Consider the following 15,591-nt stretch of genomic DNA (forward strand, 5'->3'; position numbering starts at 1 on the left):
GGAGAGGGATGTTCAGACTTCCAAAGGGAGACTGAGTTTTTATCTGGGCCTGTTTTTTTACTTCCCTTTCCAACTTCCAACCTGACATTAATTCCAGTGACTTTAATCCCCCGAGAGAGTCACCTAAACAATACAACTTGAAAGTTCTGACCTTCTGCATGGGGAGGTAAACAGTTTATTACTGGACAATCCAACTGAGACAGAGGTAGATTCATCAACGTTAATGCAGAAGACTCTGAGACGTAAGAGGAAGGAAGAAAAAATCAGATGGTAATTTCAAACAAAAGTTCTGAGCTTATAAATCCATAACTACCCTTCCTGTCAGAATGAGCAGATAGTCACAGAAGAATCAGCAGAACCAACACTTTTACAGATGAGATCAACATTAAGGATGGTGTATGGCTAAGAATGAATGACAAGACAACAAAGAAGGATGGTTTGGGGGCCTGGTGGTAAAGTAAATACAAATGTGAGCTTATGAGAAGAAATTCACCTGAACAGAGTAATAATAATCAGGGCTATTAAGTAAGTCATTAAAAACCACCCAACAAAGAAGAGCCCTAGACCTAATTCTTCACTAGCGAATACTACCAAACATTGAAAGAATTAACATCAACTCTTCTTGGACTTCTTCAAAATAATAGTAGAGGAGGGAACACTTCCAAACTCATTTTACAAGGTGAGCATTAATTACCCTGACACCAAAGCCAGACAAGGTCACAACAAGAAAATAAAATTAAAGGCCAATATCCCTGATGCACACAGATGCAAAATTTTCAACAATTCTAGCAAACTGAATTCAACCTCACATTAAAGCTGGGCCCAGAAGCTCGTGCCTATAATCTCAGATATTTGGGAGGCTAAAGCAGGAGGATCACGAGTTCAAATCCAGACTGGAAAACTAAGGGAGACCCTATCTCAAAAATAGAAAATTTAAAAAGGGTCATGGATATAGCTCAGGGCAGAGTACTCCTGGATTCAATCCCCAGCACCACAAAAAAAAAAAAATTAAAAACCCAATACACTAAAAGGATACTATTCCATGGGACACAAGGATGAGTTCAATATACACAAATCAATAAATGTGGCACACCATATAAACAGAATAAAGATAAAAAATCATATGATCTTCTCGATAGAGGCAGGAAAAGCATTCAACAAAATTCAACATGCTTTCATGATAAAAAAAAAAAACTCTCATCAAATTAGGTACAGAGGAATGTACTTCAACAGAATAAAGGCCACAGCAAACATCACACACTCAATGGTGATAAACTGAAAGTTTTTCCTCTAAGACCAGGAATAAAACAAGGATGCCCACTCTTATTATTTTCTTTCAGTATAGTACTAGAAATCCCAACCAGAGCAAAAGGTAAGAAATAAAAAGCACCCAAATCAGAAAAGAAAAAGTAAAATTGTCTCTGTTTGCAGATCTCATGATAATACACATGGAAAACCATAGAGATTCTACCAAAAAATTAAAACTAAAAAAATTGAGTAAAATTACAGGATAACAAATCAAGATACAAAAACCCAGTTACATTCCTGCTAACAATAAATAAATATCCAAAAGAGAGATTGAGAAAACAATCCCATTTATAACAGAATCAACAATAAAATACATAGACATAAATTTAACCAAGGAAATGATATATATGTATTGAAAATTATGAAACATTGAGGAAAGAAATTTTAAAAGGCACAAATAAATGAAAAGTGATCCTGTGTTTATGGATTGAAATACTGAATATTGTTAAAAGGTCCTCACTACCTCATGTGATCAACAGATTCAATGCCATCCCCATCAAAATTCCAATGGCATTTTTTTTTTCACAAAAACTGGTTTGACCACAAAAGACTCATATAGCCAAAGCAATCTTAAGCAAAAAGAACACTGCTGAAGACATCATACTACCTAATTTCAAAACGTACTACAAAGAAAAACAATATAGTACTGGCACAAAACAGACACATGTACAAGACATCCACATGTACAAAATGAAATTAGATCCTTGTCTTTTATTATATAAAGAAAAAACAAGTCAAAGTGAATTAAAGACTTAAATGTAAGACTTAAAACTATAAAATCACTAGAAGGAGAAATAAGTGCCTTGATATTGGTTTGGGCAATGATTTTTTCAATATGGCACCAATAGCACAGGGAACAAAAGCAAAAATAAATAAAGGGGATTACAACCTATGAAATGGGAAAAATATTTGCAAACCATATAGGTTAGTCAGTTTTGCATTACTATAACAAAAAACCTGAGATGATCAACTTAAAAAGAGGAAAGTTTTATCCTGGCTCACAGTTTTGGAGGTTTCAGACAATGGTCATTTGGCCCTGTTGCTTTTGGGCCTGTGGGGAGGCAGTACCTCATGGCAGGAGCATATGACCAAAAAGGCCTATTCACCTCAAAAAAGAGAGAGACTAATACCTCATAATCCCCTCAAAGGTACACCCCCAATGACCTAAGACCTCCCACTAGGTCCCACCTCTAAGGGTTTCACCACCTCCCAATAGCACCACAGAGCTAGTGACCAAGCCTCTAACTCCTAGGCCTTTGGAGGACACTTCTACAAACCGTATCATCATACATCTAAGAGGTTAATATCCAAAATATATAAGGAACTCAACTCAATGGCAAGAAAAGAAATAACCTCATTTTAAAATGAACAAAGATCCTCAATGGACACTTCTCTAAAGAAAATGTATAACCAGACGTGATTGTGAACACTGGTGATCCCAGCAACTGAGGACGCTGAGGCAGGAAGATCACAAGTTCAAGGCCAGCCTCAGCGATTTAGTGAGACCCACAGCAACTTAGCAAGATTCTGTCTCAAAATAAAAAATAAAAAAAGCTGGGGAGGTGACTCAGTGGAAAAGTACCCCTGGGTTCAATCCCCAGTACCAAAAGAAGAAGGATAAATGGCCAGTAGACCTATGATGAAAAAAAATCACTATTCATCAGGGAAATACCAGTCTAAACAACAATGAGAGATCATCTCTCACCTGTTAAATGGCTATTATCAAAAGACAACAGTGCCGGCCAAGATGTGGAGAAAAGGGAACCTTCACACACTAGGGGTGGAATGCAAATTGAGATAGTCATTGTGGAAAACAGTTTGGAGGTTCTTCAAAAAATAAAACAATCATATGACCCAGAAAGCCCACACCTGAGAATGCATCAAATGAAATTAAAGCAGCATGGCAAAGAGCCATCTGCATTCCCATGATCATTGCAGCACTATTGACAGTAGCCAAGATGTGGAATCAACCTAAGTGTCCACTGATAAGTGAATGGATTAAAAAAAAAAAAAGTGAAACTGATAAACACAATGGAATATTACTCACCATAAAAAATAAGGAAATCCTGTCATTTTCAACAATATGGATGAGCCTGGAGGACATTATGCTAAGTGAAACAAAACAGGCACAGAGAGACACTGCATCATCTCATTTACATAGAGAATCTAAAAAGTCAAACTCACAGAAACAAAGAATAGAATGGTGGTTGGCAAAGGGCTGGTAGGTGGGGGAAATGAAGAGATGTTGGTCAAAAAGAAAAATATTCAGTTATGCAAGATGAATAAGTTCTAGAGAAGAATGAAATTTGACTCTTTATCTCAAGCCATATATAAAAATACACTCATAAAAAATGATACAAAAAAAATACACTCAAAATGGATTAAACACTTTCATACAACAGATGGCAGGCTGACTATGGTTAATGTTGCTGTAGTATACACTTGAAATTTGCTAAGACAGTGGATCTTCTGTTTCACCATTAGAAAAAGGTAGCTAGGTGAAGTGACATGTATGTAAATTAGCTTTACTGTGGTAATCACCTAAGTATATGACTATGAAAACATCTAACCACAAATATGTACATTTTTTAATTGTCAATTATGCCTCAATAAAGTTGGAAAAAAGAAATTCACATGTATCTGTTTGGACCATCTCTGGAATACTACACAAAAATTAAGTAACAATAGTGAAAAGTTCAGAGCAAAAGTGTGAGGCTAAAGGACACAGATGTGGAGGAGACTCTTGTCTCTTTGTATGTTTGATCTTTGTAAAGGCTCTGCCATGTGTAGGTTTGAATTATTCAAAAAATGAATAAATAGAACCCTTTGCCTTAAAAAATTGTGACCTAATACACAAACAGACTGCAACTAATCTTGCAATCCAAGGAAGAATTTTATTGCTCTGTTTTAGGTCATACTCTGACATGATTTGGGATGTCAAAAGGAAGACTGCAGAGACGTTCTTAAAAGGAGGGGAGAGAGTTAATTTTTCTGTATATACAAAAGTGAAAAGAGTTTTGTGTTTCTCAGGGCAGCTCTGGAAATACAGTAAATAACATGGGAGAGAAAAGCACTTGGTCATATGCAGAAGGCCTAACCCTAAATGAGCAGGGCCGGCAAGGAGTACCCAAAAGATTCCCAGGAACAGTGCTATCCCAATGTGTCTCCTGCTGTATGCTACAATGTCCAACCCCTTCACATACGCACTACGCCGTGAGCTGGCATAATACATAATAACATTGTGTCTGGCTTCAGAGAAGAGCGGGTGTCCCTAGTGGAGCCAAGCAGGCTGCCAAAGGAGAACCATAGACAAGAAGTGAAGAGATAATCAGAACTGATGATATGGTAAATCTGGATGCAGTTTAGATTGACTGGGAAATATGCTCCTCTTTAATCCCATGATCATGGCAGGGGGCGGGTCTAGGAGGAAACTTTCTACAGAATATGGGGTGCAGATTTCCAGTATTTCATTTCGATATGATGATCCCTGAAGCCTACCAGGCTTGGGTCATTTCTTACACACCCACTTACTTGGAAAGCTTGATGATCTCCTATCTCTTCCCTACTCTCCGTTCTCCCCTCTTCCTTTTTAAGGGGAGCAGTTAAGCATCTAAAACATCTTAAATTCTGATCTAGATGAAGGCAAAGACGGACTGTAAGCAGAGTACATTCACATCTTCCTCTGACACCATGAAGAATAGTACCATAGCCCTTGCCCTGTAGTTAGGTAAATAAAGAAGGGTAAAGATAATCCCAACCAAGCATACCCGAGTCAAGTCAGTGAGCTTCTCTCCACTCTGGTCTGTAACTCCCTCCTAAAGAAACCCTTCCTGAACCTTGGGCCTCACCCCTCCATTGTGCAACCCTGCCCAAACCCAGCTACAGCCCAGTGCAGAGAAGACACCCCAAGAACAGCTCCTGAACAGCCTCAAATTCAGCACTACAGAAAATTCTCTCCCCTCATCAAAGGAGAATATGTGTTTACTATTCTTCCACTGAATCCACTTTACAGACTTCCCCCTTGTAAATTTTCCTGCATACAGGATCCATCTCTTCCTACGATAAGGACAGATCCAGCTCTGCAGAGTTAAGAGTCCCTTCTCCCCAAATGCACACACTTTTCAAGGTTTCAGCCTCTTCTCTGCCAAAGGCAGGCAGGGCCCCAGGCACAACAAAGATATCTATCTCCTCAGATCTGATGGCCCAGTCCCATGGCCTGTTTCCACTGACACTCCCTCACAGGGCCCAGCCTCCCCAGAAGCACATCCAGCCTTCCACCAGTCACTCCCAAGACAACCACAGCCCCAAGTCCTGATGTCCTGAGGCCCTGGAGGCCAGTCCCAGAAAAGGCCCTCCTGCACCAGCAAAGGAACCTTTTGTCTGAACCCAGGTCAGGGGAGCTATTCAGAGTGCACACACGCCAAGATTCACACAAGTGTCAGACATATCCCACTCTGGGATGTGCACTCTGTCCCTTCTCTGGGTACTGGGACCAGAAAATAGCCTATGTTTCTCTAGGATCTGCCTTAGTTTGGCTCCCTCTGGTCACCACTTTCCACATCTCCCCACAGACATGCAAACCCTGGGAGTCAGGGAAAGAACACACGGTGGCCATGCTCTTCCCACCACTATCCTTCTTAGAGACGACGCTCAGTGGGTCTCAGTGCTCCAGTGCACCAGCTAGAACTCTGCTAATGTAGCTCACATTCTCCTCTACCCACTGCTGCCTTAATGCTCAATTTTTTGTCCATCTCCCCCAAATTCTTAAGTCACAAGTATCTTGACTCCAAGTTTGGGAGTGAAAAGAATCCAAGGCTGAAAGCAGGATAGTGCCTGAGCTCCAGAGTGGAATTCAGGCTCCTCACGCCTCCTTCTACCCCAAGAGTTTGTCCTAGACAGAGGACAACACAGAACTCAATGATGGCACTTAGAGGAAAAGCCCTGAGTGGAACCAGCCGGGAAAAGCCACCATCCTGACCCTGCTCATTTATCCCACTGATACGTGCCTTTCAAGTACCGCCGACTCCCCCAGCCCCCCCAGGTCCCAGTCATAAACCATAACCTTTTAGGACAAAATGAAATAACTGTGTTCTTCATTAAAATAACATACAAGATCACACTAACCTTTTGCCAAGATTGGAACAGTTGTTAGAGGATTTCCTTGCCTCCCACCCACCCCATACCAACAGTGTCTGATTCCTTTGAAACACCATCTGGGAGAAATCATAATCACAAATATTTAAAGCTCTAATTCATAAAAAGTAAAAGAAAGAAAACATACACATGCACAGGCCCTACCTCTAATTTGGCAAATGCCTAAGAAGGCAGAGTTATCCAAGACAGCACACCTAAATGCCCCCAAAACTCTTGCTGGCTCCATCTCCTTCCTTCCCTAAGAGTATTCTGACTCATCTACATAGGCGGCAGTGAGAAAGGGAAAGAACAAAGTGATAATGTGACGGCCTCCCGTGGAAATTCAGGTGACATAGATGATGCTCCAACACTTGATGCTCCTCCAGCGACACAAAAAGACAAGCCAACAAATCATTTGAAGTGGAGTCAAACTTTTGGGTTTTGATTCCATGTGGCTCAGGACCCTGCACTAAATAAAAGAACACTCTGTACAGAGCTGGAACCTTTGACTTCCATCTGTTGGCCCATGAGTACCCAGGGGAACTGGGCCTCCCAGGCTGGGCCTGCATCCTGTGAAGGTTACATACCTCAGAAGGTTGAAGCTCAGATCCAGCCTCTTTGCAAAATGTCCACAGTCCCTGCCAAGGTGTTCTGGAATTTCTCTGCAGTCCTGGCCTATGTAGGACACCTGGAAATCAAATGGAACAGAAACAATGTGGCAAACGGAAATTACCCAGCTGCTCGCAACCCTGAGTCATTGATCTGATGATTGCTTCCGCAACTTTAAACCTTTAAACGCATGCTCCTCACACACAAAAGAGCTACACTGTGACTGTTTTCCTGATCAAATAAGCTTCAGGGGCTTCAGGGATTCTGCCAACAGCTCCCCTTTCCTGAAACAGCTAGTGTGATGGAGACTAATCCTGGCACAATGGAAATTAGACTAAAATTGGCCAGATTCAGGTGTCCAAAGAAACCCCAATGTCAGAGCACACTAATAGAATCCTAACAATCAGCCTCTCACTCCGGGGTCTTTCCAACAACTGGCCCTCTGGCTCTCCTTCTGTCTCTCCTACACTGTCCCCTCCCAGTCACCCTGTAATACACATGACCTCAGAAAAGGACACAGCAGATACACTCACTGGCCTTCAACCCTCAGGGTGCTAGAACAATAGAGTTAGTTAAGCAAACCTCCCCAGACTGCCTATTCCATCCCATTACCATTGAGTATAAAATGCCCTCCAATCTCCAAATGATACTTAAAAAGTGACAGGGTAATGACATATGGCCAAGTCTCCAAGTCTCCCTCTTCCAGGGAGCCTCTTGCAATCAACCCCATTCAGCTGACAGAGCTGCCTCCTTAGTCATTTATTTTATTTTATTTATTTATTTTAAATGCCTGGAAAGTGCTCACATATTACAAGATTGAACTGAAATTCAATCCCAGAACTTACTGTAAGGGTAAAAGAAATTGAAGTTAAAGTGTAAGAGTTAAAGTGTAAAAGACCGGGCATTGTAAAGTTTCTAAACTGCAAGGCCTGGGTTAAAAAGTAAAAGATCAGGTATTGTTAAAATTCCTCTGCTACCCCCAGAACCTGTAATCCCTGTAGCTGTTAGGACAATACTGGAACTGCCCAGTAAATATTCCCACTGACTCCCTGTTTGTCTAATAACCTGGGACTCTGGGTTGTTTGTCACGTAGTTATTTAGGCCCTAAAACCAATCCGTTTGAATGTGTACCCCGCTTAGGAGTGACCAGTCACCCCCGTCCAATCTGTTCCCGCCAATGAATGTACTAATCATGTCTCAGAGTTGTTGTTCAATTTTCCCGCGCCTCATGATGATTTGTTCTGATGTATGCAAAGCCCCCCCACCCTCCCCAAAAAGTGTACTTAAGTTCTGCTTGACCTCTGCTCTGGGCTCTGGGCTGTTTTCCCTTCCTGAGTGAGCCTAGAGCCTCAGAGCGCTGAATTAGGATCCTCTTCAATAAAAATCCCCTTCTGCCAATTGCATGAAGCTGGTCTCTTGTGGTCTCTTCCTCCGACATTTCGCCAGACCCTTACACTTACAACTGTGAGAAGGTCTATTGGCTTTCTCATTACCCTAAATGCCCACTTTGGAAAACCCATTTTAAAGATATCTTATAAATAACATTCTGGAGATAGGACTGGCAATTCCAAAATTGGAAAAATGAGCCCATGCATCAGAGATGGCCAACAGGCCACAATACTTGATACATGCCCAAAGTACACCACCTTCAACTTCCAGGTAGAAATTCAGGCCTGTCTTGTAGCTATAGCCTTGATCCTTTCTCCCTACAAACCTACATTCTGTGCTTTGGACGAACATGTCTCAGAATGAGTTGGGGGGTGGGGTACAAAAATATAGTGGCCATTTACATCTTCAGATACTAGATTAAACCACATTCATTACCAACATCCAACTATTAGCACTATAAAATAGAAACTTCATACGGTTCGACCTAATACAAACCACAAGACACCCTAGCACCTTCCATTTTTCAAGTTATCACTCATCCCTCTCCTAACTAATGGGGGTGAACCACTGACAATACAATAGCCTGTAGTCACTCTTTTTCTATTCATTCTCTTTCAGTAACTTCACTCCAGGAGGAAAGAAAATGGGGAGAATGCATAGAAAAATAGCTGACTGAAATGAAATAATTTGACTCAGAAAGGTACAAGCTGAAAAATAAAGGGCTCTAGGTTCAATCCAGCAATCTCTCCCCTTACTACAGGGGGCCCATCCTTCTTCATAGATCCTTGTATAATACATTAAGTTCTGAGAAATCGGGCTGGGGATGTGGCTCAAGCGGTAGCGCGCTCGCCTGGCATGCGTGCGGCCCAGGTTCGATCCTCAGCACCACATACCAACAAAGATGTTGTGTCCGCCGAGAACTAAAAAATATCAAAAAAATTCTCTCTCTGTCTCTCTCCTCTCTCACTCTCTCTTTAAAAAAAAAAAAAGTTCTAAGAAATCATACACCAAGGAGATATCAGAGATATAAAACCCAAATCAATCTAGGGACTCCCTCAAAAGATTGGCTTAGTCAGCAGATTCTTGTGCATTATAAGTTTGCATTTACCCCCAGACCTATGGGGCTCACCCAAAAACCAATCCCACTACCCTGGCCTGTACCACAGCATGTATATGTCATCATCACTCAAGAACTCTGAGTTAGGGAAGCTGAGACTTGAATAGAGACACTAACTTTTTCCTTATAGATTAGCCAAGGACTAATTCCAGTAGGGATCCAGCTTATCAAAACTTTTGTCTTTTATACCAGAAAATTAAGACTCCAAAGCCCTGATCAACCTGAGACAGCTTCTTAGAGACAAAGCCTAGAACAAGTTCTGCACCAAGAATAAGGACTTCGAACTTGGGGAATCCCTACAAATCCAATATGGATGTAAGTGTTCTTGATCAACAAATACCAATGATGCCTCTACCATGATGTTTGGCTTCAAAATGATTCTTCCTGGCTGACAGGACCATCTGGAAGGCCCAAGGAGAATGCCAGAGCCTGGGAAAAGACAGGGATGTTTGCTCCCTTTTTCCTTCCCCTTCAGAAGAAACAGTAGTACCAAGGCCAGCTGTCACCAAGAAGCACTTGGATCACAAGTCTAACAACTTGTTTTAGTATATGGTCTTAACAGCACAACATTCTCCGAAAACAAAACACAACACAACTTGCTCCCAATCCATAAAGACGAAAACCAAGTCTCTAAAATTTAGCATGAGAACCAACTTGATAAGCCATGCTTGGACTGCCCTGGTAGTTAGCTGGCAGCTTTTAGAGATGTCAGCTAAGCCAACCAGGCTGAAGGGCTCAAATCAGCTGGAAAAAGGCTTAAAAGCAGCAAGCAGTCATTGCCGAGCATTGCAACCAATGGCTAGAAGAGAGACTTGTTTAAGATGTGCTTCTGAGTGGAAGACCTCTCAGGACATAGGGAAACTTCCTAGTGCACAGGACCACCTAATGTCAGATACAAGGCCTGAAGAGCCAGACCAAAAATAATTTTCTTTTTCAGCAAGCAGGGATGTAGAAATTAGCAAGGTCTTTTTGTTTATATTGTTTTTGTTTGTTTGTAGGTACTAGGGATTGAACCCAGGGTTGCTTTACCACTGAAGCTTCATCCCCAGCCCTATTTAATTTTATAGTTTATTTTGAGACAGGGTCTCACTAAGTCACTTAGGGCCTAAGTTGCTGAGGCTGACCTTAAACTTGTGATCCTCCTGCCTCAGCCTCCTGAGTTGCTAGGACCATAGGCATGTGCCACCATGCCCAGCAGAAATTAATAGCTCTTAAATGGCATAGAAGCAAGAGTATATTCAGGACAAAAAATCATTGCATTTAGTCAATTACCTTGACTCAGACTGAACTAGAACAAAGTTTTGAACTTTTAACTTTCCTACTTTATATAATTTGTACCCCTTCTACCTTGTGTGGAATAAGAGGACAGATCATTAACCGGCATTAACATCATTTGCAGGCAAATGAAAATATGACAAGTTAAAGATCCCTGCAGAAAGGAACATCAGAGGGAAATGAGAGTGTCTGGGCGGGATTCCCACCCATGCACAAACTCAGCCCCTTCGTGAAAGCTGCAGAAAACCAAACTGCAAAGACTGCAAGTTTCTCTTGGCCTTTAGGACAGTCACTCCCAAGGCCTTTCCGGACATGATAGGTTTGTGAGTCGTCAGGTGGGGGGCGAGGGGTGGTATTTTATGATGCCTATCCCTAGGCAAGGGTGGAGGATTTTCCATATTATATTTGAATTACCAGAGTCACTGTCACAGTAAAAACATCCCTAGCTACAAAATGTATAAGTCCCTGAGCTGCTACTTATTAGCTGTGTTATCTTGCATGAGTCACAACCTTGTGAAGTCTATTTCCTCTTTTGTAAATCATCCTAACACTAACTGCCCTAAAAGTAGTAAGGATAACATAATAACTCACCTTTATTAAATACCAACTATGTGCCCAGCGTCTCTTCAGTCCTCAAGAAACACCCTCCCTCATGAAATGTGGAAAATAATAATTTTTTTAAAAAAATGAAATGAAAATCAACTTAAGAAGAAACAGTCCCATGAATCACATATAATACCAAATTTAAGACACACAGCATTTTCATTGGCACCTAACAATCACTAAGTAAATACAGCAGAATCAGACCACTGTCCCTATGGGAGAGATTGGTTATTTCCAATGTCTCCTGAGCACATGATTTCAGTGCCCAAATACCAAGTTTACATTTGTGTCCAAAACTGCATCAATACTACAATTTTAATTGTCATGCATTAGTGAAAATATAGGACTTAATTCTGAATATAAATGATGATTTCGAGTCAAGAAAAGCCAAATGAAGTCAGACCCATGTTGAAGAGAAAGATTTTACAAAAAAAATGTGATGGAGGATGAGGACATCCTCAAGCACATGCGGTGACAGGCCTGTATAAAAGTGACAGGAGCTCTATAAAAGCAGCTGAGCCACAGTCAGCCCACAGTGGCATTGAGAGCCATGATCTAACTTCAACCACACGTCATCATCCATCACATTAAATTCACATTAAATGGTTTGTTATTGAGTTTTTCTTTTCTTTTCTTTATACTTAAACCATTGCTTTATTTTATTTGGGATTCATGGGTCTCTAAATGTTGAGAAAGTTACATCTGGCTTTATGTTTGTATATTTCGATAACACTGCAATATACATGATACAGATACTACGGGCCCATGGGAAGTTTTATGGTTTCATTGTTGTTTTGTTTTGTTCACCCTTTAAGAAGGATCTACCTGAGAATAGAATAGTGGTTTATTGAGACTGGACAGGTGAGGGGGGCGGGGTTAAGAAGTACAGAGGTGCTGTGATAAGAAAAATAACTTCTAATGTTCTGTAGCACAGTAGGGTACTATAATTGATAACAGTTGGTTGTGTGTTTCAAAACAGCTAGCTATTCTGAAAACTCTTAATAAATGATTTGTTTTAAGGTGATGAATATACCAATTACCCTCTTTTGGTCATTACAAATTGTATACATGTATTGAAATACCACAGATAGATATGTATCAAAAAAAATTTTTTAAAGAAGTCTCTACCAAAGCTTGAAAAGTAATATGCTACACATTAAAGTTGCTACCTCTAGTTAACTGGAAGGAGCAGACTATTACCAAATACTAAATCCACTGACCTGGGCAGTTTAAGAAATAGGGTACTAAACCCCAGGGGTATTTTCCAGTCCTCCCCGGACAGCTCCATTTTCTTAAAGCAGTCTCCAAAACCCCAAAATGTCTCAAGCACACTTCAGTGGATACCCATTGAGCTGTTTGGAGTAGGCTAAAAACAGGGGGTGCAGGAAACATCAAGTTTGGCAAATGGGGGTAGAAAAAGGAAACAGAGGGACGGGAAAGCTCACAGCCCCACTGACAAGTCCTCCATAAACTTGGAAGGAGCTTCAAGCAGAGATTCTGGGTTTCAAAATGTAGAGAAACCTAGGGTTTGGGGACAGAGACCTCTCATTTCTGAACTCTGGACTTTCTCCAGCTCCCTAACAGACTGTGAGCCTAACTAAGGACAGAGGCAGCAATCCCAGGCAACAACAAGGGGTAGGGGCAGTGCAAAGAGACCATGGAGGGGCTAATTTCCAACAACATCTGGTGGTGCAGGGTGCGTAGTAGGCACTGAATAAATAATGTGCAGAAATTGAAGAAATGACAGGATTCTAAAAATAAAGAAGAAAAAAATACAGGTAGCAACCAGTTTGGTGAAATGCACAACCAGCCTGTTGGAGCTGTAAAACCCCTTAGACCTCTAAAGAGAAATCGCTCCTTTTAGCCCAAAGTAATCTCAAAATCCAAAATGTGCCTGACACTGGCTGCCTTAGGCAACCCAAGGGGAGTGCTTCAAAAACTCAGAACTGCTTCTTCAGGTTGTGCGAGAAAGGCCGGGAAGTGGGAGGGCAGGCTTAATCAGAAAGTAGAGAAGAGGTTAAAGACAGAGACCTGGCTTTACCACCAGATACACAACACCTGGTGCAGCCAGGCTGAGTTCCTCCCTCCAGCAATGAATTAAAAACACCTGAGGCTTTACTACAGGGCTGAAAACACGTGAGCCCAGGTGTCTATCATTCAGGGTTGAAATTGGGAGTGTTCTTGTCTCCCAGGAACACCTGTTAAGAAATCAGGGGTGCCAATAAAACTGTAGCGAACCCTGAGCTTCCGCCAGACTTGGATAAGGAGCCTACCTTAATAACAGAACCTAGTCAGCGCCCCCCGCCTCCAGATACATTATGATTTTCATTGTGACTTTGGTGGCCCTAGATATTTTGACTCCATGCCCCCTCTTTCCTCCATTAAAATATATCAGTTAACTTCTGCACTGGTATAAAGATGAATACACTGTGATATGTTAAAACATTTTCTTTGACCAAAAGTTCTCTTTAAATTCGGATTATAAAGAAGAAAGTTAAACACTTTCAGTGGGCCCCCCAAAAGTACCGTGAGCTGCAGTACTATGTGGAAAGGAGAATTTGGTCCTGGGGGCTGCTCAGTGGGACGCTAGGAACAGGGGGAAGTGGGAGGGTCCGGGCCCCTTCCCGCACTGCCAGGGAGCGTGCTAGGGCCGAAAGAGCGGCCTGTCCTCAGCAGACTAGGGCAGGCTTGGGCACTTGACACGCATCACTTGCACGCACAGCCATCTCGGGCGGGGGCGCTGTGAAGCCTCGGGGTACCCCGGCCCTGCGGTCCCTCCCCACACCGCCCATGCCCCGGGCGGGGGCGGGGCTCGCTCCGGCGGACTTACTTGAGTTCCACTGACCACGAGCCCAGCCATGACAGCCAAGACCCGGAGCGCGCGCAGCACTGAGCTCGGGCAGGCGGCGGCCGGAGCGCAGTTCCGCACTGGGCGGTCAGCTGACCCGGCGGAAGCCCGAGGCGCGGGCCGGGCGCAGGGAACTCCGCTCAGCCGAGCGCCGCCGCCCTCCGCTCAGACGGGCCCCCAGCTGGTGAGCCTCCGCAGCCCCCGGCGCGCTGCGACAGGTGGCCCGCTGCAAGCCGACCCCCGCGCCCCCAACGAGACAGGACTCCTTGACTTCCCTGTCCCGCCTCCGCCCAGGGCCCCTTCGCCCCAAGAGGAGTCCTCCAAAATTCCATGCCCAAAACTTTATTTCAATAATCAGGACCCAGTTTGAGGGTGGGGGTCCCAAACAGGGGCGCCCCAGTTGAGCCGTTAGTCTGGAGCGCAGAGACGGGCCTTTCCTAAATTTCATAATGTAGGTTGCATAACTGCCCTCAACTGTCTCTGGAGGAGGGGCTTCTTATCCCTCTCTCGCCTGCTTTGATATAGAGTAGGGGAATCAGTAGGTTGAAAGGACTCCTGATGGGATGGGGTTTCCATTTGTAGAGAGAGAGGAGGGGGGAGTTGAATTTCCCTATAAAGTCTTAGCTGGGCTCAGACCCCGCCCCAGCCCCTCCCACACACAGCCTCCAGCGCTTGTCAATAATAAACCTTAAGGAATGAGAATTGAACGATGGCTCCAAATATCAGACTTCTCTTATTCACCCCCTCAAGAGAGGCACTGTCAGCAGTGAGATCACTCACCCCCTCAACACACACACTTCTCCCACCCCACCTCCCCATCTGGAGGTGAGAGGTCGCTATTTCTGCCCCTTGTTTGGATGAAATCCAGCCTCAGGTAACTCATAAGTTCATGCCTGCCTGCTCTCTGGAAGGATCCGAATTTTCTCCCTACCTATGTTTGCCCATCCACCTTCACCCTCAGAGTGATTCTGGATACCTATTCATCTTCACCCACTCCTTATTGTGCTAAAAGCCAGCCCCGGGGCCAAATGATGTAGGGGACATCATGAGGGTCATCCCCCACATTCCTAGCAAAAGATAAGTTAACAAAGAAAACAAATTTGCTTAATCAAAGTTTTAGAGAATATGGGAGACTTCAGAAGTGAAGATGGAAGATCTAAGGGAAATTCTTTATGCTTAGGCTAGACAAAAAATGGACAGCTGTGTGGAAATGTGATTGGACAAAATGTGATGTAATAGACTGAAGGGAGAAACCCAGTAAGGCCTGTCCACATTCTTCTTGATCTCTGTGTCGTATTCCATCCTCCCA

General features: G+C 42.9%; 1 protein-coding gene across 5 annotated transcripts in view; it reads right to left on the reverse strand.

The window, feature by feature from the left end:
- Lrmda (leucine rich melanocyte differentiation associated) overlaps positions 1–14,417 on the reverse strand; it is a 994,383-nt gene extending 979,966 nt beyond the window's left edge. For 4 of the 5 annotated variants that reach the window (XM_078039755.1, XM_078039765.1, XM_078039716.1 and 1 more), the window contains exons 1-2: positions 14,265–14,417; positions 7,029–7,129 (exon numbers count right to left, since the gene is read on the reverse strand). In XM_078039755.1, coding sequence (XP_077895881.1) covers positions 7,029–7,129; positions 14,265–14,294 — 131 coding nt within the window. In that variant the 5' untranslated portion in view covers positions 14,295–14,417. The remainder of the gene's footprint in view (positions 1–7,028; positions 7,130–14,264) is intronic. The other variant, XM_078039762.1, reaches the window with a different exon arrangement.
- Between the last annotated feature and the right edge of the window lie 1,174 nt (positions 14,418–15,591).

The sequence above is a fragment of the Ictidomys tridecemlineatus genome, chromosome 1 (genome assembly GCF_052094955.1).
Source record: "Ictidomys tridecemlineatus isolate mIctTri1 chromosome 1, mIctTri1.hap1, whole genome shotgun sequence".
NCBI lineage: Eukaryota > Metazoa > Chordata > Mammalia > Rodentia > Sciuridae > Ictidomys > Ictidomys tridecemlineatus.